At 36.8% G+C, this 26,260-nt stretch overlaps 1 protein-coding gene across 1 annotated transcript in view; it reads right to left on the bottom strand.

The window, feature by feature from the left end:
• LOC127429793 (tyrosine-protein kinase receptor UFO-like) overlaps positions 1-21,956 on the bottom strand; it is a 76,320-nt gene extending 54,364 nt beyond the window's left edge. Inside the window, exons 1-5 of the mRNA XM_051679004.1 lie at positions 21,709-21,956; positions 21,372-21,580; positions 8,866-9,073; positions 6,604-6,701; positions 6,188-6,370 (exon numbers count right to left, since the gene is read on the bottom strand). Of these exons, the coding sequence (XP_051534964.1) occupies positions 6,188-6,370; positions 6,604-6,701; positions 8,866-9,073; positions 21,372-21,510 (628 nt within the window). The 5' untranslated portion in view covers positions 21,511-21,580; positions 21,709-21,956. The remainder of the gene's footprint in view (positions 1-6,187; positions 6,371-6,603; positions 6,702-8,865; positions 9,074-21,371; positions 21,581-21,708) is intronic.
• Positions 21,957-26,260: the final 4,304 nt, after the last annotated feature.

The raw sequence follows: 26,260 nt of genomic DNA, 5'->3' as shown, positions 1-26,260 counted from the left end.
GTGCAGGATGTCTGAAAAATTGAAATCGTTGGCTTGTGGGGACATTAAAAAGCACTTACGTTCTCACATGTCGGATGCCTCAAGGATCAAGATGGCAGAGGTCCAGTCGATAGTGACAGTGATCTTCGTGATGTAGGTCAGAATATCTCAAACATTTATGCAGCACTAATGAAAATCTCAACTGACATGGATGGCTTCGCAGAAATACGTCGAGCGATCACATCCATGTAGGCGAAACTTTCCTGATCACAAGAATGGATGATATTGAAAAATGGGTCAAGTTTCTGGAGTCGTCCGAAAGAGAGCTACAGGCTAACCCGCCTGCTTCCAAGGCTGATATGGAACGGGTGTGGGAAACACTAGGGGATATGGAAAATCGGAGCAGACGTAATTATGTTTGTTTCATTGGTATCCCCCAGGTAAAAGAAGGTCAAGACATGGTGTGGTTTTTGGAGGGGCTTGTTCCAAATTTGATCGACACAGTGAGCCGCCAGCTCGAGCGCGCACAGAGCTCTCGGTCAGTTTCCCAAAGCAGGTGACAGATCCCGATCTATACTGGCAAGATTCTTGCGGTCAGTTGACAGAGACTTTGTTCTATGAGCAGTGAGGAATAAAGGCAAGTTGTGCTGGGAGGACCACAACATCATGGTTTTTCCAGACTTTGATAAAGCGACACAAGCGAAGCGGGATGGATTCAAAGAGTGTAAAAACGTACTGCACCAACAGAAGGTAAGCTTCGCACTGCTTTTTCCTGCCAGGCTGAGAATTGACGCCAAGGAGGGACACAAGACTTTTACATGCCCACGACAAGCTATGGCCTTCATGAAATTGTTGGGCCTCATGTATTCAGATAGAAGACAAAGGCAGGCCTAACAGTCATAAAAAACATTCCTCAAGCCCCCTCCTTCTAAGTCATAAATCTTACTGATAAAATCGCGCCAAAATCAAACAAAGGGAGTCCTAAACAGACTACAGATCCATGAAGCCTTGCCCACTAAAGGATCGAGCACTCAACTCCTATTGGATGAGGCACACAACAGAACGTCCCTCGAACATGACATCATCCGGACTTCAAATAATTCTGAAAATGCTTCCAAAGTTGCTTCCGGCTACTTCGTTCACCGAATACGGACGTAGCTTTTTGCTGCTCTCCGGTGTAACCTCGTGGCATAAGGAAGTAATGTCCGACTTGAAACTGTAGCCATACAATCTCCATCTCGCTGGACGAGTTGAGATTACTCTGTGTTCAACCAAACACTCTAACGGATCCGAAGGAGACCGCCGAGCAATTCGCATCTTCATCCATTGGCCTACAGAAGTGAAGAGATTAAAGATTTCTCTTCCATCTTCAATCAAGTCGACATTTCTGAGTTCTCCGCCAGCCCGCCGAGAATCAACAGCCGTACCGCCCTCTGAGAATCAACAGCCGTACCGGCCGCCGACAGCGCGAGGAAACCTCCTCTCGTCATCACACGAGCCTCAAGAAACCGGGTCAGAGTTAAAGGACGGAGGAAAACACATTCTACCTGTGTCCTCATGCGATTCAAGTAAGAGGTTTACGTCTGGGCAGAGATAGAATATTATAGTGTGTTATTCTTGTGTTTCAAGGTTTTTGCTTGTACAGTTTACGGACCGCCATGTCCGCTAATTATTAATACTCAGGGTATTAATTATCACGAATTTGTTTTGCTGTATTGTAGTCCAACCAAATTGGACTGTTGTGCATTTTCGCCATCGCGGGTGAGACAGCAACTGAGTTCATCCATTAAAGAGTCAAATAACAAGGGACTTTTACGAGCCCCGCTCGTAAAACCGCGTCTCTGAGTGATGAACACGGCTGCTTCATCTCCAGCTATCGCGAAATCAGCTTTCGGGCTGTCACTTAATCATCTCTCTCTCTCTCTCTCTCACTAACCACACTGACACACACACACACACTGTCACACACACACCTTATGTGTTATAGGATTATTTTTTTATTTCCATATCTAATCATATCACTGTTTAGTTTGTAGTTGTAAGTCGGAAGTTTATTGACTGCATTGTATTAATTATTAATTGATATTACTGCATAAATAAACTTTGTTTATATTACAAAGAGAAGTGTTTTGGTTTGTTTTGCATACGCCTGTGTCGTGCTGACGGGATGTCAGTGCTCGGATTCAAACCTTCATTCATTGTTTTTTATTCGAAAATCGATATTCTTCGGATGTCGATTTTCCTAAGAAAACAATCTGATATTGAGACTGTTTTAATATTCGGTTATTAGTCCCTGACTTCAGGGTGGTGCCCCGTCAATGTTAATCCTTATTAATATTCTATTGATTTTTGATAATTGATAATTATCTTTGATTGAATTAGAATGATCAATAAGCTAGTGTTAATTTTAATGTTTCTTCGATGTTAACAATTGATAAGTGTTGATTTTAAAGGATTAAAAAAAAAGCTAACATTGATTCTCATCAATGTTCTATTGATTTTAATAATTAATAATTATCTTTGATAATTATTAATTATTGCTAATAACCAAACTTGCTCCTAAACGTAGCACACTACATTTACTGGAGTCCTATATGAGGTTTTAATGAGTTAGATCCAATTAATTAATTTAAATATTGATTAATAACTACAGAAATAATTATTAATTATTTCTGATAGTAACACTGATCTAAACAACCAGTAAAGCCCTAAAAAATCAATGGTGTGAGTGGGTAATTTTGCTTGCACTCGATCAACAATACAGACTAAACATCATACATTTTACTAATGCAGCCTGAGAGGGTTTGTTGTTCGGTTGTCTGCCCACTGGCTTTTCTTTTTTTTTTTTCTCCCTCGGTTAACTTGCTGTTGAGCTCATTCGTTCACTTTGTGGGTTCGATGTTATAGATTACTGGTGCCTATTTTATTTAACACATTAATGCTTAGTTTAATGGCACAGTTTATGTTAATGGGAGAGAAGGGAAGAAGGGAAAAAAAAGCTATATATACAGTGAATATATGTGTGTGTGTGTGTGTATGTGTGTGTGTGTGTGTGTGTGTGTGTGTGTGTGTGTGTGTGTGTGTGTGTGTGTGTGTGTGTGTAAAAAACACCAGACTTAAGCAATCTGATAGAAATCTTTTTTCTGTTCTGTGGGTTATTAAGGATTTTATGGCTCCATCAATGTTGGATAGTTGTCTATATAATTTAGCCTTGGGTACACAATTTTTCTTTGCATGTCAATATGCCACACTTTAATATAGGTCAAATGTTTCTCTCCACATGGAATGTTAATGGGCTGGGGCACCCTATAAAAAGAAGGAAGGTGGTATCTTTTCTTAAGAGTAAAAAAAAATTATATTGTTTTCCTTCAAGAAATGCACCTTTCTCCACAGGAAGCTGAAAAACTTGGTAGGGCATGAGGTGGGCATGTGTTTTGTAGTGCTGGTTTGAGTAAGAGCAGGGGAGTCATCACATTAAGTAAGCATTTACAATTTAATTGTCTCAAACAGATTAAAGATAATTTAGGAAGTCATTATTGGTTTGGCTGAAAAAACAGGGGCACAATCTTTGGCTAATATTTATGCACCCAATTCTGATGATCAGAACTTTTTTATAGATCTTGAGGCAAAGTTACAAGCAGATGGGATCCTCCATGATATGGTTTTGGGTGGAGACGTCAATCTTTTAATGGATCCATTGATGATAGTGATGCAAAAGTGTGTAGACCCTTTAGAGCAACGTTGACACTACAGAAGATGTTTAAAAATCTTGATCTTTCAGACATTTGGAGACTCTTGAATCCATCTGGGAGGGACTACACCTTTTTTCATCAGTTACTCTAGAATAGATTTTTTTAAATATATAAGTCACTTATTCCATCTTCCACTGATTGCTCAATCGGGAATATTTTAGTTTCAGATTATGCTTTAGTGTGTTTAGAGATGTTGCCGCATATAGAGAACAAAAATCATACAGATGGCGCTTTAATACATCCCTTCTACAGGACCCAGCATTTCAACAAATGTTAAAGACAGAAGTCAATGTTTATGTAGAAACCAACTGGTCCTCAGTGTCCTCTGTGGGCATGGCATGGGAGGTGCTTAAGGGGGCGGATCATACAATATGCCTCATTCATTAAAAGAACAAAGCACAGGAATTCATAGAATTGGAAAATAATATTAATAGTGCTGAAACAGAGCCGAAGTGCCGAACATCATCCAATGGTCTTAGAGAGTTAACTCAGCTAAAATATAGGTACAATACTATTTTGTCACAGAAGTTAGAGTTTTCATTATTCAGGGCAAGACAGACATACATTTAGTCAGGGGACAAAGCAGGAAAACTTCTTGTTTTTTTCCACCAATATATTTACCTCTTCCACAGATATTAATAAGGCCTTTAAAGAATTCAATTTCGTTCTTTATAGTTCCACGTCTTTGTCTACCAATAAGGATATTAGAGCCATTAGAACTCCCAAAATTGACGAGTGACAAAACTGACTAAGATATTGCTTTAGAGTAAGGCAGGTGGCACAGAACTGGCTCCACTTATGTTAGAAGTTTACTCAGAGTCATTAAAGAAAGGTGAACTACCGCCAACCATGATGCAAGCCCTGATCAGTCTCATTCTTAAAAAAGATAAAGACCCAAATGTATGTAAAAGTTATCATACAATTTCCCTGATCCAGTTTGATGTAAAAAAAAAAAAAAATATTCTGATAATATTAGATGTTTTATAAATATTATGTGGTCAGTAGTGAATAATCAGACCCCGATCGCTGCCATCTCACTTGACACCGAGAAGGCATTTGAATGGGACTACCTTTTTAAGATTTTGAAAATTTACGGGTTTGGGAACACTTTTATTGGGTCGATTAATTTACTCTATAAACACCTGTCAGCGGCAGTGCAAACTAATGGATTAATTTCATATCTTTTTTCTCTTGGTAGGGGAACCTGGCAAGGCTGTCCTCTCTTCCCTTTATTTTTCTTTCTTGCCCTGGAATCATTAGCAACTGCAATAAGAAAAGAGGATTATTTTCCTGGCATTGTAGCAGGAGGTGTGGTGCATAAACTTCTACTTCGATTTAAATTTTTCCGACATCCTGCGCTCTCAGCAAAGTTTAACAAACAAAACTATTACAGTTCTCACTGGTTAATATTGCTTAAAAGGATAATTGTAGCAAAGTTTAAGCGGAGCGCTCCTCTAAGCGACCAACCCTCGCAGAGCGTCACGTGACACCCCCAACACACCACACTTTTATTATTGCATGCAGATAATATATTTTTATTTGTCTCCGACCCTAGTAGATCCATGCCTAGCCACCATAAAATTATTAATTCTTTCTCCAAATTTTCAGGATACAGGGTGAATTGGTTTAAATCGGAAGCTCTTGCTCTGAAAGCATATTGCCCTACCACAGCTTTCCAACATGGTGCCTTTCAATGGCCTAAGCAAAGCATTTTTGAAAATTTGAGAGATTTAGTTAGTTAATTTTGACCCTTTAATGAAAAGGTTCTTGTGTGATGTGGATAGGTGTGTTTCCCTACATTTGTCTATGGCAGGGAAGGTCAATGTTATTGTATTTGGGGATGAACTGTATCCCCAAATTCAATAATTTACTGCAGTCTCTCCCTCTAGAAGTTCCTCTTTCTTATTTTAAATAATTTGATAGAATATATAAGTTTTTTATTTGGAATGGTAAATGACCTCGGATGCATTTCAGTATGTTACATAGACCAATTGACAAAGGAGGTTTAAGCCTCCACTAAAATATTATTTTTTTGCTATGCTTTTAATCTTAGACAACAGAGAGAGCTCCTTCCTGGTACTACTTTGAACAAGTGTAACTGTCTTTGCCCCAGTCTCACCATTGCAAAGTCTTTCTATTGAATTGCCTAGAGAAGTAAAAACGCATCCCATTATTTCACACTTACATTAAGTATGGACAATGGTTTCCCATATGTTCAGTTTTGATACTTACCTAAATGCTTCCGCAAGCATATGGCTGAACCCCAAATTATGTATTAACAAGTCCCCTTTTTGTGGGAAATAATGGGGGTTAAAATTGATTCTGTATATATATATATATATATATAGTTTATTCAGTTTTTATATATATATAGAAGAATCAATTAAAAGTGTTAATAAAAAAATGTAAAAAGTGTAGTGTATTGTAACAGTGTGAAGCTGTGTTAAGGTCAGTACCTGAGATGTTGAGAGTTGAGGGTGAGAGAGATATTGGGTCATTCAGATTATTGAGTGGAGCCCCGTCCTGCAGCCAGATGACCCGAACCGGATCAGGAGGACCGTGAGCCACACAACTCAAACTGAGCCCAACGTTAGCCACCACTGACATATGTTGCGGCTCTACTGAGAAATGAGGGAGACCTGGAGGAGTAGGAACAGACAGAGGGAGTCTATTAGTGTATCATTACTGTACTGCAGTGGAGTTCCCGTAACAGTGCGGTCTACTGTTATATACTCAACCCAGTGTGATGACCAGTCTGCAGGTGAGCTTTCTCTTTGTTACACTTTTATGCATCTATTCCCATTAATAAACCCATGTGAATTTTAATGGAATGATGTTTAATATATTAATATACACTAAAAGTGAATCATACCTTCCAGCTGTATGTGTCCTTCAATGGATAAAGTCTGCTCATGTAAGCAAACCGCACATTGATAGGCGCCCATATCTGAGAGCTGTACATTCTCAATCCTGTAAACAGAGACAGGGATATTATTAATATGGAATTATAGTTACATTTACATATTTGGCACGTGCCTGAACCCATAACCTTTTGAGTTGTTAGCACTATGCTCTGTTGGTTGAGCAAGAGATACAGATGTTACAGCATGATCACATGGGAAGTCAGCATGTTGTTTCCGAGTGTTCTGGTTTCCTAGGCCACATTGTGCCTATTCACCGACAAGCTTCATCTCCTGTCAGACATTTTTGCATTGGCTCCAGTTGTTTACCTTCCCCTGTGGTGCAACCAGCATACCCGGGTTCATATTCTACGTTGAAACCAGGAAGTTATCGTGTTTGCTTAATCAATGTTGAGTGCGATTCTGAGATTTTCATTTTTCCCTCTAACATTACATTTTTACTCCATTGATGGTTAGGTTTGGGGTTTGGGTTGGGGGGTACAGTTTATAAAATGTGTATTCATCTTCACTGTATTACAGCCTGTAAAGCTGAAAACAACTCGCTTTTGGCGCCCACTGTGGACATTACACCCATAAAATAGAGCTCACATGTGCCAATATGCCCAACAAAACTTACCGCTTTGGCCACTGGGGTTAGCATTTCGGTAAGCGCAGAACGATTTCAGCTAAAGAAAAGTCAACATACTTTTTCCGAATTCACTGTGAGATCTGGATGTTACAGCACCAATCAGCTGTAAGTAAAACTAAAGATATTTTCTCATCATTTGTTAGCTTTTTGAAAATGTATATGTTGGTTTTTATATACTTTATAATCAGTGTTGGGGGTAATGTGTTAAAGGTTGAGCGTTAAAATATAAATTTTAAGAGTAAAATAATGCATAACATTTCGATTTAATTTATTTACTGACAAGTACAATTGAAAACCCCTCCCTTACTGGTAACATAGTCACATAGGTCTATGCAGTGTATGATACAATGTGTGTACACTGCAAGCAATCACAGTGACCTGCCAAAACTAGAAAATAACCTTATACTATATAAGTTCAACCCAGAAAGTGGTGTAACATCTATGAGGTTATTCCATGTTAAATCAGGCAACTTTCAGATCCTCCCCAGCTGAATTTTTTATTTTATTTTGTTCATAGTTTTTCTCAACATAAGTGATGATTAAAGCCAAAGCATTACATGCCTTGGATCCACATTTACAGAGTAATCCATTATTTTTTAGAGGGGAGTATAAATTATAATTTTCACCAATGATTTTGGAGCAAAACTACAGGTTAAATAACCTTAGAAATGTATCATGATTTTATTTTTACACAGAGATAGGTAGGTCTATTACTAAAATAACCCCTTGTAGCATTTTATATCAATGCTGTCCACAAACTGAAAAAAGCACTTTTTTGTATTGTTCGTCAAAGTTGGAGTGCTTATAACTCCAGAAATATTAAGGATATCTGAATATCCTAATAGATTCAGCTTCAGAACAAACTTTCCTTTTTGTATCTTCATTGTTATGGCCCTATATGATTAAATCCCAGAGATATGGGACTCTCAAGGGGGCTACATACGTAAAATTGTTTTAATTGTCAATTTTATCCATTTGCAATGGTTGAAAACCAAATGGTATGAAGCTAGTTTTTCTTGTCCAACAAAACAAAGGTCTGAAGTACAAATAATGTTGAAACTAGAAATGTACCTTTTATTTATTCACATAAAAAACATTCAAAATCATCATCCATTTTTGAGAGTCCAAAAATAAACTACTATCAACTATAAGCGACACAAGTGGCTCTTCAGTTAGTGCAATCCTATAACACACATGCGAAGATTAACTTGTCCAATTTGAAATAAAATGTTGTTTTTTGTGCATGATGAGGGCTAAGAAGCAAATCATTGTTGTTGGATTTAATTGTCAATTTGAAATATGTTATATTGACCATCAGTTTTGGAGATTTGGTCTTTCCTTATTCAAGTAGATAGGAGTGTGACTAGAAATAGCTGCCTGAAGGTGTTATGAATAAGTTCACCAAGTGATCTGACTTGTCTTAATGGAATTTTGATTACATCCAAATGACAATGGCTGGTTAATTTTGACATCCTGATTCATGACTGTCCTTTTTATGACAACATAAATTCAACATGGCTGATGAAAGTGGCTGATGAAACAGACAAGGACAGACACACAAAACAGAGAAAGATAAAAATCCTACTTGAGTTCGCTGATCACCAGCCAGCTCTCCTCATCCACGGGCACCTGCATCTGGTTAGTGTCGGCAAACTCCAGCTGCTGTCCCTCCCTCAGCCAGAATACGTCCAGGGGCCCCTGGTCCACCCCGTCAGCCCGCAGAATGCACTGCAGCACCACTGGCTTCCCCAGAGAGGAAGTCACGTTCCCGGGGCTCAGCACGAATCGCATCCCTGCGCGGCACAGAAACATCATGGAAAAGTCATTAACTCTACAGTTAACTCCATCATTTAAGTTTCCATACATGGGTCTATACATCTAGCACTGTAGATTTCTAGAAAGTAAAGTCTTGTTAAAACGTTTTTTACACTCTAAATAAATGTATTTAATTGTCTGCTAACAATGTCCAACAGTGTATGCACAGACATCAGGAGATTTATGTCTATGTTTATGTTTTTCTGAAAGTCTCACCAGTGTGATTTCCAGCACATCTCAAATTCTGTATTGTGTTTAATAGAATTCTGTGCAGGAAATGACGCTGATGGAATTTTTACGTTTTTTTTTTTTTTTTTTTTATGGTCTCCTTTGACTTGCTAAGACTAATTTCATAGCTAACATTTTACATCTCCTAAAGACACACAGTTAAATATTGTTTTCACACTTTTTGCATAATTTGATAAAACTACAGTTTGATTGGAAATGAAAAAATTCTGCTCACAAGTGATATTTACCTTGATTTTTCTTTGTTTTCTTCAAACATCACTTGTCTCATACTTCATCTCAAGCATGCTCTTCACTGACACTTTTTCAACTGTGTTTGTTTTCACAAGGTAATTAATTATGGAACATTATATACCCAAAATTGTGGCAATTTGATCATACCATGGCACTGAGTCTCTTTGATATTCTAAGCTTCCAGGTTCCTTCTTCAACTTAGTCTATGGGATTTTTCCTATCATTTTATGGAGAGGCGAATATGACCTCTCTTCAACAAGCCGCATGATTTGAGGGAACATTCGTGTCCACAGCACAAACAGTGTGGGACGATTCACATGCTTAATCCTCCTATGGTATTCGGTCATTTTTGACCGAAATGAATTATCCTCATTTAATAAAAAAATGGTTTCTTTTATCTGAGCAGTACAAAACATGGTGACTTTTCCTCCATTTGCCATCTGAACATACAAAGAAAAAAAAATTGGGCTTGATTTGATAAGTGGTCGTAATAAAAAAGCGACACCTTTGGTATTCGCGGTCAAAATTGACCGACCATTGAAAATTAATGGGAAAGGCCAAAAAATTGCTTTTTTTTTTTAATCTGTCAAATACAATCAATAAATCAAACACAATGCAGAATAAAAAAAAAAACTAAAATTACAAGGTGAGACTCTAAAGCATCCTCAGTGCAAAACATACACACCCACTCAAACACAAACACACTTACACAGTCACAAAAATGAACAGGTGAGACTATAACACAGATATATAAAAATAAATAAATAAATAAATCAGTCACAATGCTAAACACACACAATAACACATACAATATCATTTTTAGCACATCGTGGCTACAGCCATCTACTTGGCGGTTACTGGCATGATATGGTTTTCAAGTCACGTTATTTATATTTTGTTCACCAGATGGCAGCAATCTGCCTCCAATTTATGTCACATTCTCATATTTTCTTCATGTTGCTTATAGAAGTGTAGGTTCTGAATTTTTTTTTTCTTCAAAATTTTGCTTATTTTTTGTGTATGCAAATTAATGGTAAAATTTTTAAATTTACATGTAAATAAGATCAAAATAGCATAAACTCTCAAAATAAATGCATGATTTTATTGTTCTTACTTCAGGGAAAAATAAATGGTATCATTATCATCATCATCATCAAAAAAAAAAAAAAAAAAAAAAAAGGTTACACATCTGACCCTTCCGGTCAAAAATGACCACGAACACCAAAGGGAGGTGCCATTTTTCAATACCATAGGAGCATTAAGTTTAATACTAAGGGTTAGGATATGTCCTGGTTACTTGCGTAACCTCCGTTCCCTGATGGAGGGAAATTTCCATCGATTTCTTCCTTAAAAGTACTAAAATAATCGTTAATGGAATGATGAATAAACCAGAATTGTAAAATTCCTTATGATTCCCATCCATACATCATTTTAACTTGTCAGACAACCATCCTTCATAAAGCCAGTAGGGTGGAGAAACTTTATGAACATATTTTTTTCTAGGGAGTCTTTTAGAAATACTACCAGTCCTCCCTATCATGAATTTTTAGGGTGTGAATAAGACTGCAGGCTTGCAAATCGTCTCTCTGTCAAACATTAGCAAGGTGAATCACTTTCCATTGGCTCAACACATTTCTATCTGCCTGAAGAATTGAAATATTTGACATTCCAGTGTTAGCATGGACCTGATAACAAGTTCTGCTTCTACGGCTATTGAGATACCAGAGGCGTGTAATCCAGTATTAGAGCAGATCCGTGTAGTTTAGCTTTGGATGACGCCACTCATTCCAGATTCCTTTCCGCTTAATAACTCAAGTTTTGGATTTTCTCAAAGATGTCAGCATGGCCCTGACCCCTAACCTCTGACCCTAGGAACATTTCTTCACCCAGTGTGACCAATCGTATCCAAAACATTTACAAACACACAAACATCCCTCATCTATAATGAGTAACAAGGGAGACTTTGAGAAAAGTCAACATTAAACTGCGTTCGCAGCCCATTTTACTTCTGTAATTTGGCACGTTTCTAAGTAAAACAGAAGAGGAAATTATTAGGTTAGATTGTGGTTAGAGGGGAGCAGCTGACAAGAAGACTTGATAATGTCAGCAAAAAAAAAAAAAAAATGTATTTACAAAAAACGGTGTATTTTTTGTCTTGTTTTCCAGTAAAAATATCTAAACATTCTTAAAACAAGAGAAATTTACTTAAGATGCAAACTAACATATTTTGTCTTGTTTTGTTTTTTTTTACATATATGCTTATAACATGAAAGACATATTTGCCAGTGGGGTAAGAATAACTTTATTGAAAGGGATAACAAGTTTATTTTTCTTACCCCGCTGACAGTTTTTTTTTCCTGTTATAAGCATAAACCTCACATAATTTAGTCAGATTTCTCTGAAAACAAGACTTAATATATAATCTTATTATGCATCTCAAGTAATTTTTTCTTGGATGTTTAGATATTTTTTTTACCATAAAATAGGACAAAAAAAAAAAAGATTTTTTTGCAGTGAAAGACAAACTTTTTCTTTTTAATTTTGCACGATAAGTCCAGGAACACATATTAAGAGAGAAAAAATGATTCGTTTTGATTTCATGCTGACATTCAACAGTCATTAAAAGAATGTTTCAGGTTCAATACAATTTAAGCTCCTTCGACAGCATTTGTGGCATAATGTCAATAACCACAAAAATAACTTAAACTCTACTTCAACCTTTTTTAAGTTAAAGTCAAAATAAAATTCCAGAGCATTCCAGAGGATTAAAAAGCAGAAATGTGCAGCTTAAATTTTTGTTAAAGCACCAACATTAATTATTTAATACAAATATTTTCAGTGGTACAGTAAAAAAGAATGTTACGTTTGGTTAACCTTGCCATGCACAGTTAAGAGATTATTCATTTAACAAGAAAATACATGTAATTGTACAGTAAAATATTAAATATATTTTCTTTAATTAAAAGTATGATTTACCATATATTTGATGGTGGAAATCAATACTATGTTTAACAAGACATGTACTACTATGGTAAAGTATTGTTAAAATTACAGTAAAAACAATACTTGGGCATTCCCAGAAGTCACATTTAATAATATTTTATTGGAATAGTTATGTTTCTCCTTATTTTTGCTATCAGTTATGTGCATTGGGGTGTTTAACATTACATTTGATGTTGTTTAGTTAATTTTTATTGCATAATTTTAGTGTCATGTATATTACTCTGATGGTGTTTTGTGTTTGCGTGGGTGGCACCGGGCACCATATACAGTTGTGCTCAGAAGTTTGCATACCCTAGCAGAAATTGTGAAATTTATGCACTGATTTTGAAAATATGACCGATCATTCAAAAAAACTGTCTTTTATTTAAGGATAGTGATCATATGCAGCCATTTATTATTACATAGTTGTTTGGCTCCTTCTTAAATCATAATGATAACAGAAATCACCCAAATGGCCCTGATCAAAAGTTTACATACCCTTGAATGTTTGGCCTTGTTACAGACACACAAGGTGACACACACACAGGTTTAAATGGCAATTAAAGGTTAATTTCCCACACCTGTGGTTTTTTAAATTGCAATTAGTGTCTGTGTATATATAGTCAATGAGTTTGTTAGCTCACACGTGGATGCACTGAGCAGGCTAGATACTGAGCCATGGGGAGCAGAAAAGAACTGTCAAAAGACCTGCGTAACAAGGTAATGGAACTTTATAAAGATGGAAAAGGATATAAAAAGTTATCCAAAGCCTTGAAAATGCCAGTCAGTACTGTTCAATCACTTATTAAGAAGTGGAAAATTCGGGGATCTCTTGATACCAAGCCAAAGTCAGGTAGACCAAGAAAGATTTCAGCCACAACTGCCAGAAGAATTGTTCGGGATACAAAGAAAAATCCACAGGTAACCTCAGGAGAAATACAGGCTGCTCTGGAAAAAGACGGTGTGGTTGTTTCAAGGAGCACAATACGATGATACTTGAACAAAAATGAGCTGCATGGTCAAGTTGCCAGAAAGAAGCCTTTACTGCGCCAATGCCACAAAAAAGCCCGGTTACAATATGCCCGACAACACCTTGACACGCCTCACAGCTTCTGGCACACTGTAATTTGGAGTGACGAGACCAAAATAGAGCTTTATGGTCACAACCATAAGCGCTATGTTTGGAGAGGGGTCAACAAGGCCTGTAGTGAAAAGAATACCATCCACACTGTGAAGCATGGTGGTGGCTCACTGATGTTTTGGGGGTGTGTGAGCTCTAAAGGCACGGGGAATCTTATGAAAATTGATGGCAAGATGAATGAAGCATGTTATCAGAAAATACTGGCAGACAATTTGCATTCTTCTGCACGAATGCTGCGCATGGGACGCTCTTGGACTTTCCAGCACGACACTGACCCTAAGCACAAGGCCAAGTTGACCCTCCAGTGGTTACAGCAGAAAATGGTGAAGGTTCTGGAGTGGCCATCACAGTCTCCTGACCTTAATATCATCGAGCCACTCTGGGGAGATCTCAAACATGCAGTTCATGCAAGACGACCAAAGACTTTGCATGACCTGGAGGCATTTTGCCAAGATGAATGGGCAGCTATACCACCTGCAAGAATTTGGGGCCTCATAGACAACTATTACAAAAGACTGCACGCTGTCATTGATGCTAAAGGGGGCAATACACAGTATTAAGAACTAAGGTTATACAGACTTTTGAACAGGGGTCATTTCATTCTTTTCTTTGTTGCCATGTTTTGTTTTATGATTGTGCCATTCTGTTATAAGTTGAATATGAATCCCATTAGAAATAAAAGAAATGTGTTTTGCCTGCTCACTCATGTTTTCTTTAAAAATGGTACATATATTACCAATTCTCCAAGGGTATGCAAATTTTTTAGCACAACTGTATATTTATTGGCAATTTCTCCCGGAAACACGGCTTTCGATGACACTTACATACCGGTAATCATGTGGCCTTTTGTTTTACCACCTGTGTTACAGCAGCAGTTAACAGTACATTTAAAAGTGCAAAGCAGATATCTGTAGTTCCAGTAGGTTAGTATATTAACAGTATATCATTTGATGATATAAACAGTATTGAACAGTACAATATACAGGCACCAAAATGACATCCGTAAAGCCAGAAACATGGAAACTGTATTTCTAGGCAACAACAGCTTAACAGGATTTTTTTCACAGTGAATCTTCATAATGTCCCAAACACTGTTAATAGTTTTACATAGAGTTTGTTTTGAACATTTATTATACTGTATCTTTATGGGGATCAATACAAATCGATGTGGACTGCGTCCAAATGGGAATGAGGTGAACATGTGGACACAGTTGATCTTTTAGAGACAGTTTAGAAGAAAACATAGCCCTTTTCCACCGACATGGTCGGGGGGTGAGTTCCTGCGCATTCTCAAACTATTCCACGCATTTCCACCACAGAAAAGGCCGTTCTGAGGCCGAAAACCTGGTTCCGTACCGGCCCCAAAAGCTTGCTGGTCTCTACGCAGGAACGATTACATCAGGGGATGGAGGGCGGGATAATGTTTTGTCACCATGGTAAAGTTTTTCCAAACAACAACAGAAGCAAGGAGAATTTCTTCGCTCTATAACAACAATAAAAAAAACCACAAAATTATTAGACATCAAAAGCGTTCAGGTAACACGATGAAACGAGTGCTCTACTTGCGATATGGTATTTACAAAGATCCGAGATAAACTAGAGAGATCGCAAAGGAAAAAATACTCTATGAGAATGAAGATACTAGGGGTGTAACGGTTCTCTGTAAAAAAACAAACTGTATGGTTCGGTAAGAATTTGATCCGTGGTTCATCTCTAGTTTAATAACGCATATGGATCATACAGTTTGGTGAAGAAAATAAAGTGCCAAATAGACATGCGCAGTTTTAACCTCCGCTAATGCACCTATATGTCTCTATAGATGGACACGCTCCACCTGTGTTTCACGTGGGCCAACTTTCTACAGAGAGAAGCTGTCCTGTTAACTGTTAGTATGTTAAATCAGTTGATGACATCACAGTTCTGCACACGTCAGTTGGCAAAATGGCAAGCAGAGAAAACAAGCCGCAAGAGAGATGCCCCTGCGTCATTTAACCCTTGTGCAACCTTCGGGACATTTTTGTTTTTTTCATTTTGTTTTTTCGATCATTTTGGCTGTGTTAATGCCGACAGCATAAATTATGCCAAAGGTGTGTATTTTTGGGGGAATTTTGATATTTCAACCTCAGTTCCTATAATACATCTATAATACACTGTGTACACAAAATAGTTACACTCAGGAACTTCATGACAAAAATGTCCCCATTGAAACCCATTAAAACTGCAATATTTGATCCCAGTGCCATTAAAGTATAAAATCATGAATTCTATGATATTATGCTTTCATTCCGGAGCCCTGGCTTCAAAATTTTAATTTTTCTCATGTTTAGCCTATGGAGCAAATACATGCTTTTTTCCTATTTTCTGTTTGCTGTATTATAGAGCACTGCAGGCCAATTGAATAAATGATGCAGCTAAAATTGTGTGTGTGCATTGGTATGGATGTCAGAGTGTGTTTTGAATGTGTGTATTGAGAAATTTGTGTGTTTGTGTGTGTTTGTGTGTGTGTGTGTGTGTGTGTGTGTGTGTGTGTGTGTCTGTGTGTGTAAAAAACAAAAGTGGCATTATGTAGACAAACTGGCATTTAAAGGGTTAAAATCCTGAAAATGAATGAATATTTGGTAGTTATGATCAGAACTGATGTTGGTTAAAATATTTAACTGATTGAAAGTAGAAAATAATATTAATATATAATGTTATTATGGCAGTTTTTTGACACAGACATTTTTGTCCTCTAAGGACCTCTGAGTAACTTTTTTATTGATGCACAATGGGTAAGTCTCCTGTCTGGGAACTTTTACTTCATGCAGTCGATTACAACAGCAATGGTCAAAAAACGTTTACAACACAGGCACTGTTTTCAGACATTGCTCGATGCGAGTGCCGTATACTGGTAATACATTGACGTTTGATTAGCTATTTACGATGACATCACCCAAGGATACATTGCGCGGTGCGCACAGAGCCACAGGTGAGCCCGAAACTGCTCACAGACACACTCCCTTCTGTCTTTAAGCAGGCACTCAGTGCTAGTTCGGACAGATATGAAACGAGAACTAAAGCGACTGGGTTGTTCATAGCCAAACTAAGTTATGTTGCCCTACTCTGTTGATGAACATGTGGGATTTCCGTGTATGATTATAATACTCAAGTCGTGTTACGACATCCATTCTTGTATTTATTTTAATAACCAGTTTATTTCTTCTATAGTGATGTACGGATTCTGAAAGTTGATTAAACGTTGAGTTGAGTTTGAAATGCACTTTATGTTGATGCATGTAGCATAATAATGCAGGTATTAAGTTAAATGTTGAGTTAGTAATTATAGAAAGGTTTTTTTTTATTTTATTTTTTTTTTTTTTTAGTTAAGGACCCTAACGAAAATTAACCATGGTTTTACTATAGTAATATTGTAGTAACCATGACTGTAATAACAAGGACTGTTGTCACCATGGTTTTCTTAGCAGAAATTATGGTTTTGGTAGAATTAACCATGGTTTTATGTAGTAATACTGTAGCAGCCATATAGTAACCATGGTTTTACTATAGTAATATTGTCGTAGCCATGACTGAAGCAACAATGACTGTTGTCACCATTGTTTTCTTGGCTGAAATCATTGTTCTGATATAATTAACCATTGTTTTACAACAGTAATACTGTAGTTTCCATATAGTAACCTTGATTTTACTATTGTATTGTAACCATGACAGTAACCATGTTAATTTTGTGGTTACTATGATTTTACTACAAATACAATGTTTAAACTATGGTTACTGTAGTAAAACCATGGTGATTTGTAGTGAGGTCAAATCTCTTGAAGTGTCTGTTACCAAATAGAATATTTTTACTTTGGATTTGACAGTAATATTTTTTTCCCCTGAACATAACAAATACCAAACCGTACCGAAACCATGACCCTAAAACCGTGATAAAAACCAAACCGTGAGAAAGATATAGAATGAAATATTGCAAGCCAACTTCAATCAGACAATTGACTAAATCATAAACAAATTGAAAAACACTTAAGGGAGTACAGGGACCATAAGAAGGACATAAGCAAAAATGACAGTGGACGGAGCAATGTTGTTTTGTACTCGGACACCGACCAGTCTGCTAACTAACTGGAGCATTGAATTCAGCCAGTAATGCTCATGATGAATAGTGAATCGCCGGTGTCCTCTGCAGCTAATCTCAGTAACTTGTTATATTTGCCAACTTTGATTGCTTTTCTTACACCGTTGTCATCTTATTTTGTGCATTGTTTTGATCTGTAAGGGGATTTTTGACCAGCTACTCACTAAGTTTGGAAGATTGCGGCTATCTGTTAAGTAAAACGGTAGGATTCCCAATCAATAATATTACATGCTATGGAAAAAATCCAAATACAACCATCTGCTACACCAATGTTAATAATGATTCCACTGTTACAGTTTACAGAGCTTAGCAAGTTAAGCCATAGTTCATACAATATAATGTAATTACATTACCTGTCGTCTTTAGTGTAGATGTCGTCTCTGACAGTCTTGTTGAGCAATGTAATAACGATGGATTGCATTAATCCATGTGTTTTAATATGTCCTCAAAAACAAGAGTAAAAGCTGTATAAAAAACACACTGTGATGTGCCATGTTTGTTTATGTTTGAGGTAGTCACGTGAAACTTCCACGTAGACAGTAACCCGTTACTTCACCGTTCGGCTCTCAGATCAGTGGAAAATCGCGGCCGGTTTACGATAGTCTCCAGATTGCCTCGGCAATGAACCAGCGAAGCACAAGCTCGGCACGAGAACCATCACAATTTCGGTGGAAAAGGGCTAACACACACATTCACCAGACGCAAGAGTCCCAGGATGATGTTTAAAATGAGGCCTTCTAAATCCTCTTGTCATGGCTAGTTTCTTCTTTCTATGGCTATGAAGGATGAGCCCTTCAATACAGTATGTCCTTCCCCAACTTCCTGTTATAATAGACAATACTTCAACACAGGAAATAATAATGCACTTGTCAAGCCATTTTGTGATATCTTAAAAGTAAATAGGGTCAATTTTGATTTCTTTTTGACTTTTAAGGCATACAGAAATAAACTTCAATAGTGCTCATCCTTCTTCTGCATTTTCTACTTGCATTTCCTCTCCCTCATCTCTCCCTCCTTAGTTTCTTTAGTCTTTCTCTCACTGGTAAAAACCTTACTTTGCCTGTCCAAGACAATTGCTCAGAAAATGCTGCCCAAACATCCTTCTCTATTACTGGCATTATTGCCACAGTCTAACACAAATCACTGATTCTTTCTTCCTTTATGTCTTCTCTTCTCCGCCCATCTCAGTCTCCCCTAGCTCTCCATTCTTTCAAAGTCATTCCTTTGCCCCAAACACAATCCATCATTTCCCCTGTCTGATTCAGCAGGGCCCCTGTCACAGTCTCACACTTTCTCTTTCAATCCCTCCTTCGGCTCCTGTATTCGTCTCCTAACAACACATACACACACACACACACACACACACACACACACACACACACACACACAGAGAGAGACTGAATGTTTAGGCTTCTCATTCTCTTTAGCATCTGTGCAATATATATATACAGTATATATATATATATATATATATATATATATATATATATATATATATAAAATACAGCTCTGGAAAAAAAATTAGGAAGCCACTGCAATATTAACAGTTTCTCTGGATTTACTATTTATAAGATATGTGTTTGAGTAAAATGAACATTTTTTTTTATTATTATTCTATAAAGTACTGACAATATTACTCCCAAATAACTATATTTTCATTTAGAGCATTTATTTGCAGAAAATGACAAATTGTCAAAATAACAATAAAGATGCAGTATTTTCAGACCTTGAATAATGCAAAGAAAACAAGTTCATATTCATTTTTAAACAACACAATACTAATATTTTAACTTAGGAAGAGTTCAGAAATCAATATTTGGTGGAATAACCCTGATTTTCAATCACAGCTTTCATGCGTCTTGGCATGCTCTCTACCAGTCTTTCACATTGCTGTTGGGTGACTTTATGCCACTCCTGGTGCAAAAATTCAAGCAGCTCAGCTTTGTTTGATGGCCCAACAGCAATGTGAAAGACTGGTAGAGAGCATGCCAAGATGCATGAAAGCTGTGATTGAAAATCAGGGTTATTCTACCAAATAATGGTCTCTTAATTCCAGAGCTGTATATATATATATATATATATATATTAGAGCCTGACCGATATGGGATTTTTGAAACCGATACTGATACCAATTTTAGAGAGGGAAAATTCACTGATTACCGATATGGTGGTCGATACAGTTAATTTTTGAGCTGGAATGAAAACAGACCTTTTCTATGCAGATTGTTCACCAAATTTGCACCGATATGACTATGCAAAGGTACTCAGAAGGCTGCTTTCTTAAACAAATATTTTTATCAAAGAATATTTGACATTATTATTATACATTGTCAACAAATTCTAGAAATGAATTCTGAGAAAATAAAGAATAAATAAAAATACAATAAATAGCTTAAAAAAAACATCAGTAATGTATGTTCAGTATCAGTCAGTTGCTGACCATTTAAATAAAGAATAAATAAAAATGCAACAAATAGCTAAATAAACATAAGTATTACTGTTTAGTATCAGTCAGATGCTGACTATATCAATACTGCCAGTCAATTAGGGGCAGGTTGTAAAACAAGAAGCATTTACACCTGCCGAGTCAAGAGATAAACAGCGGCAGCGGTGTTACACTGTATTCTGCTCTACAAGTTCAGGAGAAACTTTCAACGGTGGAACACCAGACTTTTAAATATTACATTTTATAAATGCAACGACTGGAATTGTTTGGTTGAAGGAGGTACAAAACTCTGAATCCTGAATAAAACAGTTTGGTGAATACATGTTTACACATTAGCTTCCACTCAGCTGAAAAGCAATGAAAGTAGCTACGTGGTTAGCTAGTTAGCTGTAAGCTCGTTGCCACGGAGAGTAAAAGATGGACTTTATTTACTTTCCAGCATTGAGTTTCACCAACTAGGTAACAGCGTAGCGTGAAATCAACACTCATCAGACACAATCCACCACCGCACTGTTGTCTGATGAGCTGCAAAAAGATGCTCTGATGTTTACCTTTCAATCTGCTACATTACTGACTGCACTGACAAACTATAGCTGGATAACAGCAAACAGATGTGATAAACATGAGTGACATGGTTGTCAGGGACAGGGTTAACGTTATATTAGTTATATTGAAAAGGGAAAATGATGGGGTCATTGTTTATTAACTTTCCGTATGCAGCGGCTTTTAAGTAACAGGTGTCCAGACGGTTTTTAATGGATGTATGAAGTCAGTTACCCTCAAGTTCAGACAGATGTCCTGGGCTAGCAGAGTAACCACAGGTGTAGTTCATCCAAGGGCGTAGATTTGGCTTGAACATTGGGCGGGGTTGTACTTGCTTGTTTTGATTATTAGTAGTTGAACTTAATTGTCACTTGCTATGATGTTTAATTTTCTATTGTGAAGTGTGAAATAAGTGTCCAAATACTTTTTGGACCATTGCACGTCCTGACACACCACATCGATTAGTTTATCTCCAAACTCAATATGACAGATCTTCAGTGCCTTCATATGCAAGTGACCTGTCGAGTTTGTAATAATTCGTGGACTTCTTACCTGATACATGTTCCGCAGTGCCGAGGCGCATCAGTACCATGAGCATCAGAGCGAGTAAGTTCGGTCCGGTCATTCTTTTGTCTGGTTTCGGGCCGCTCCGGTTCCGCGTCTTCGCTGAATGTGAATCAGATCGCATCATCGCATCGCTCCGGTGTTCACTTTCAACAGATGAGCGTTTCTTCTGGGAAGAAGTCGGCTTTCTTAGTAATCTTCAAGAAAAAGAAATAAAAGTAGAAATCCGTGAAGGGGAAAAAAACACAAACCCAGAAAATCCAAAGAGTAAAAGTTCAAAATGACAGCTGTCAAAGTGTCCCCAAGATCCGCTGAGAGCTGTTACCAATGCAGTGTTGAAGAGTTAGCGATTACTATTGATTTCTTTCTTCTTTTTTCTTTCTTTTCCCTTCGTTTTCTTCTTTTTTTAACCTCGAAAAACGTTTTAGTAATCCTTTAAGGAAAGAATCAAAACGCGCTCCAAAGTTTTCCAACCCGAGTTGTGTTATTTTTGGAATCCTGACGCGTATTTCTTCTTTCTGTCATCAGGACGCCTTTATTCCCTCTTTAGAGAACTCGCATTCCTCCACTCAACTTCTGTCCATTCTGTCTCATTCTCTCCTCCCCCTCTCCTTCAGTGTCTCCTGTGCGCCCTCCCTCTCATCACTCCGAGGAGTTCTGAAACCTGCAAAACCATTCAAATAACGCACCCAACAAATGTTTACTTACATTCTACTGAAATGTCTTATCTAATAATCAGTCAGATTTTTTTAAGAAGTTTAAGATTAATACTAAAGTCATCAACACAATGAAATGACACAAATGGAAGTATGGGAATTATGTGGTGACTCAAAAATGAAAAAAATGAAATGAAAACTATTTTATATTTGTCTAAATCACTACACGGCTTTTCCTTCACTCTCCAGATAAAAGATTAATTACATAAATAATTATATTAATTAATTAATTATTTTATTTAATACATAAACAAATAAAAGATTAACTTTAGAGTTGTGAAGAAATTCACTTGTAGGCACTATTTATATTTGTCTACACAAAATTGATTTCAGGCACTTCCAACATAAGCACTTTAAACACAGATTTGTAAAATTATGAGAATAATAAAGTGAAGTATACTCAAACTTTTAACTGGTATTGCATCTGTACAATAAAATAGAATGTTATTAAATAAAACAATCGTAGAAAGGAAGTACTTTGAAACTGCAATAAAAAAATAATTATGAAAGTCACAATAAAATTACATTTCAGTTCCAATAATTCACTTACAATGGAAGTCTCTGGAGCCAGCATTCCAGAGGATTAAAAGCAGAAATGTGCAGCTTAAATTTTTGTTAAAGCACCAACATTAATTATTTAATAAAAATATTTTCAGTGGTACACTGTGAAAATATTCGTAATTCTAATGCAAAAAGTATGTAAAAATGCTATAGTAAAAAAATTTATAAATACATTTTACATTTGGTTAACATTACCATGTACAGAGTTTTATTTTACTTAACAAGACAATATATGTCATTTTACAGTAAAATATTGTAATCAAATATATTTTCTTTAATTAAAAATATGATTTACCATATATTTGATGATGAAAATTCATATTATGTTTAACAAGTCATTAATACATGTACTTCTACGGTAAAGTATTGTTAAAATTACCGTAAAAACAATACTTGGGCGTTCCCAGAAGTCACAATTGATTATATTTTATTGGAATAGTTATGTTTCTTCTTACTTTTGCTATCAGATATGTACACTGGGGTGTTTAATGTTACATTTCAAAAGTTTGTTTTATGTGAAATTTGAATCAAAGGAAGTAATATGCTGATATGCCTAATATGTCTAAAGCTGAAGTGTGTAATTTCCAATCCAATCTCAAGAGAAGTTGTATGAATAGTACGTGATGGCGAAATCCCATAACGCGGTTTAACCCCATAACCCAAAACCTAAACATAAAGTCCAACGACTTAACGTTGATTTTAATACTCGCTTTTAATAGAGTAGTGATTTTAATAATTACTTTTGTGTACCACCAAAGAAAGAAAATATCAGGGTTTGGAAATGAGACGAGGGAACCGAATGTGATTGGTCGGTCTAAAAATTGTACATTTTATATCTTACGATTTCGCCATCTCGTATAAATTGTTACGATTTGTCATGAGACTGTGTTGGTAATTTCTGTGCCACTGGTCACCAAAAGGAATTGCAAAAATCAACATTGTATTTAAACACTTTTCCGTATGCACCCCATCTGCTGTTGATCAAAAACAGATAGCCCACCCCCAACTCACGCCATTGATTGAGTCAATGTTGTTGTGTCGGGCTGGGCAAGTCGCATAAAACAAACAGAGGTATTTTATAGCACCACAGAGACATTCCCTGCGTCCGAAATTGCATACTGTCACAGTAAATTTTTTTTAGAGTTTGCAAAATCGTATGAAATCTTTCGACTTGTGTCTTACAAATGCGTACAACTTTTACAACTGCCAATCAGGTGACTCCCTCATCTCCTAAAACACGACAAATACTTTTACTTCCTTCATACACAACATCTTTACGCTTCAGATCATGCTTAGAGACTCTACTCTGTGGTTAGGTTTAGATATGGGGTTTGGGTTAGGGCGTAAATTTGATAAGTACGTACACACCATCTATAATGCGGAACTTTCGCTTACTTCTGCATTGCACATCCGGGTATTTTCATGTCTAGAATTCCTACGAATTCATATGAATTCAAGCGAACTCATATGAGTTTATACGGTTTAGCCAACTCATATTTGAATTCATACATAGACTCCAATTCATAGATAGAGATAATTCATGAGATCGGGTTGACTGTATTTGATGAAAGACGCACTTCTCGGATGGTAAAACAGTACGTACTTTTAGGTATGCATGCAAGTAGTATGAATAGATTTTGGACATACTTAATCCGGGGACATTGGCATTGACCTGTGTATACCTGAATATATGACGTAAGAACAACAACTGTGAAAATAATCTACTCTGTTTTTTTAAACAAGCACTATTTATACACAAGGAACAACTTTCTTGGTATATATCCTTGTGCGCCCCTGCATCCTTCTGTGTGGACATTGTTTTTTGTCTTCGCTATATGCTATGCATAATTTAATTTCATTTAAACTGACAGATTTCTGCTCAGAACACTCTGGGCTGTCAGTAAAGAGTTAAACTTTCGCCGCACGGTGTCATGTGACAAAACAATATGGCACAGATCACAGCGGAGTTTGTCTTTGGGAGAAACGCCAACATAACTACATCTGGTAAGAAACCTTATTACATTTTTATACTGAAACCAGTTTGAGTCAAAAGACTAGAGTCTTTTAGTTTCATCCGATATGCCATTTTGAAAATGTGTCTTTAAACGCTGTCTTAAACACAACGGTCACAGACGTTGACTACAGAGCTATTTTTCCCTTAGAAATCCTATATTTACGGAGCATCAACAAATTGAGGGGGAAAAAATTTTGCTTTCAGAGGCTTCATATGCAGTTAGGATGAAAATAAGGTGCATTTTAAATGGTTCTGAAACCAGTGCATACAGACAGCACACTGGAGGTTAAGTCATTCACTAAATAGGGAGCAAGGGAGCATCCTATAGCTTTCTATGCAGCTAAGTGCATTCACTCCTAAAATCCGTCCAAAAGTTCAGTTTCAGGCTGCAGATGATGTTTGCACCACTCAACAGGTTTGGCAGATATGGGACAATGATAATCAATACTTATCATTAATACTTATCATTTTATTTTAACATGGTTGGCAGTGATTGGATGATACTGGCCTTTGAATCAGAATTGGAAACATAATAAACAATTTGATGAGAGAAAAAAACTTTCTATAGCTTGGTATTATTTACAATTTAACAACTTAGTCCCACATTTTTAGGAAAACAATTTGCTCTAAAATCTGAATAAACAATTCTTATTCAAAGTAATCAAATGAAACTAGAGATGCAACTCTTTACAACCAAACAGGTTTCAATCAAAAATCTTAGAGGTTTCGTACCAGAGTCACTTTTGTTGGCGCTGCACCCGTAGGAGCGCTTCAGGGAAATCGACGTCGTGCTATTATGTCACGTGACGCGATGCACCAGAAGTTTAACCCTTAAATGACAGTGTAGAGTGTTGTGAATAGTATTCAGTTGGTTGAAATTCATTTTAATTATGCACTGTATATAGCAAAGCCAAAATATAACGTCCACGCATGTGGACACGAGGATGTCATGAATGAGTATATTCTCAACGCAGTTACTTATAATGGTTTAAGATATACTTTAATTTGTAACAATTAAAGGTAACTGGCCTAATAGTCATTTCAATCTCAAATAGGTTTCACAACATCTCCATGAGAACATCCTTGCTCAGATTAACACATTTAAACACAAAAACATACAAATACTCATTAAAGCTTGAACCCTGTTTGCTTTACTTCACTTGTTTGTCACAAGAACAAATACAACATTTTTAACTCATAAACACACCGAGGAAAACAAACAGAGAAACACAAATGTATATTGTCATTACTCGTTTTTTCTTGGTTGTTATGTCGGTCTCATGGCTATATCTGCGGGTGAGCATGTTCTTACAAGACTGAGGGCTGATAAACACCAGTGAAGTTTGTTTGGGTGATGGGAGAGAGCATGAAGGATGGGTGGGAGGCTGGATTCATGCACCCTTCATGAATAATTGATTCCCTCTTTTCCCATGAAAGAGCAGGGACTGTTGTTGTGCTCTCAGGTTGTTGGGACAGAGAGCTCACTGGCCCTTTAAGAGGAGGTTGAGGGGACCGCACAGTATTCCCAGGGTCTTTAATGGAGACTGAACCCATCTGAGAAAGACCCCATTGTGTCCTCACTTTTC

Source organism: Myxocyprinus asiaticus, chromosome 39 (genome assembly GCF_019703515.2).
Source record: "Myxocyprinus asiaticus isolate MX2 ecotype Aquarium Trade chromosome 39, UBuf_Myxa_2, whole genome shotgun sequence".
Classification (NCBI taxonomy): domain Eukaryota; kingdom Metazoa; phylum Chordata; class Actinopteri; order Cypriniformes; family Catostomidae; genus Myxocyprinus; species Myxocyprinus asiaticus.
This window is presented reverse-complemented; position numbering and strand designations above follow the sequence as displayed.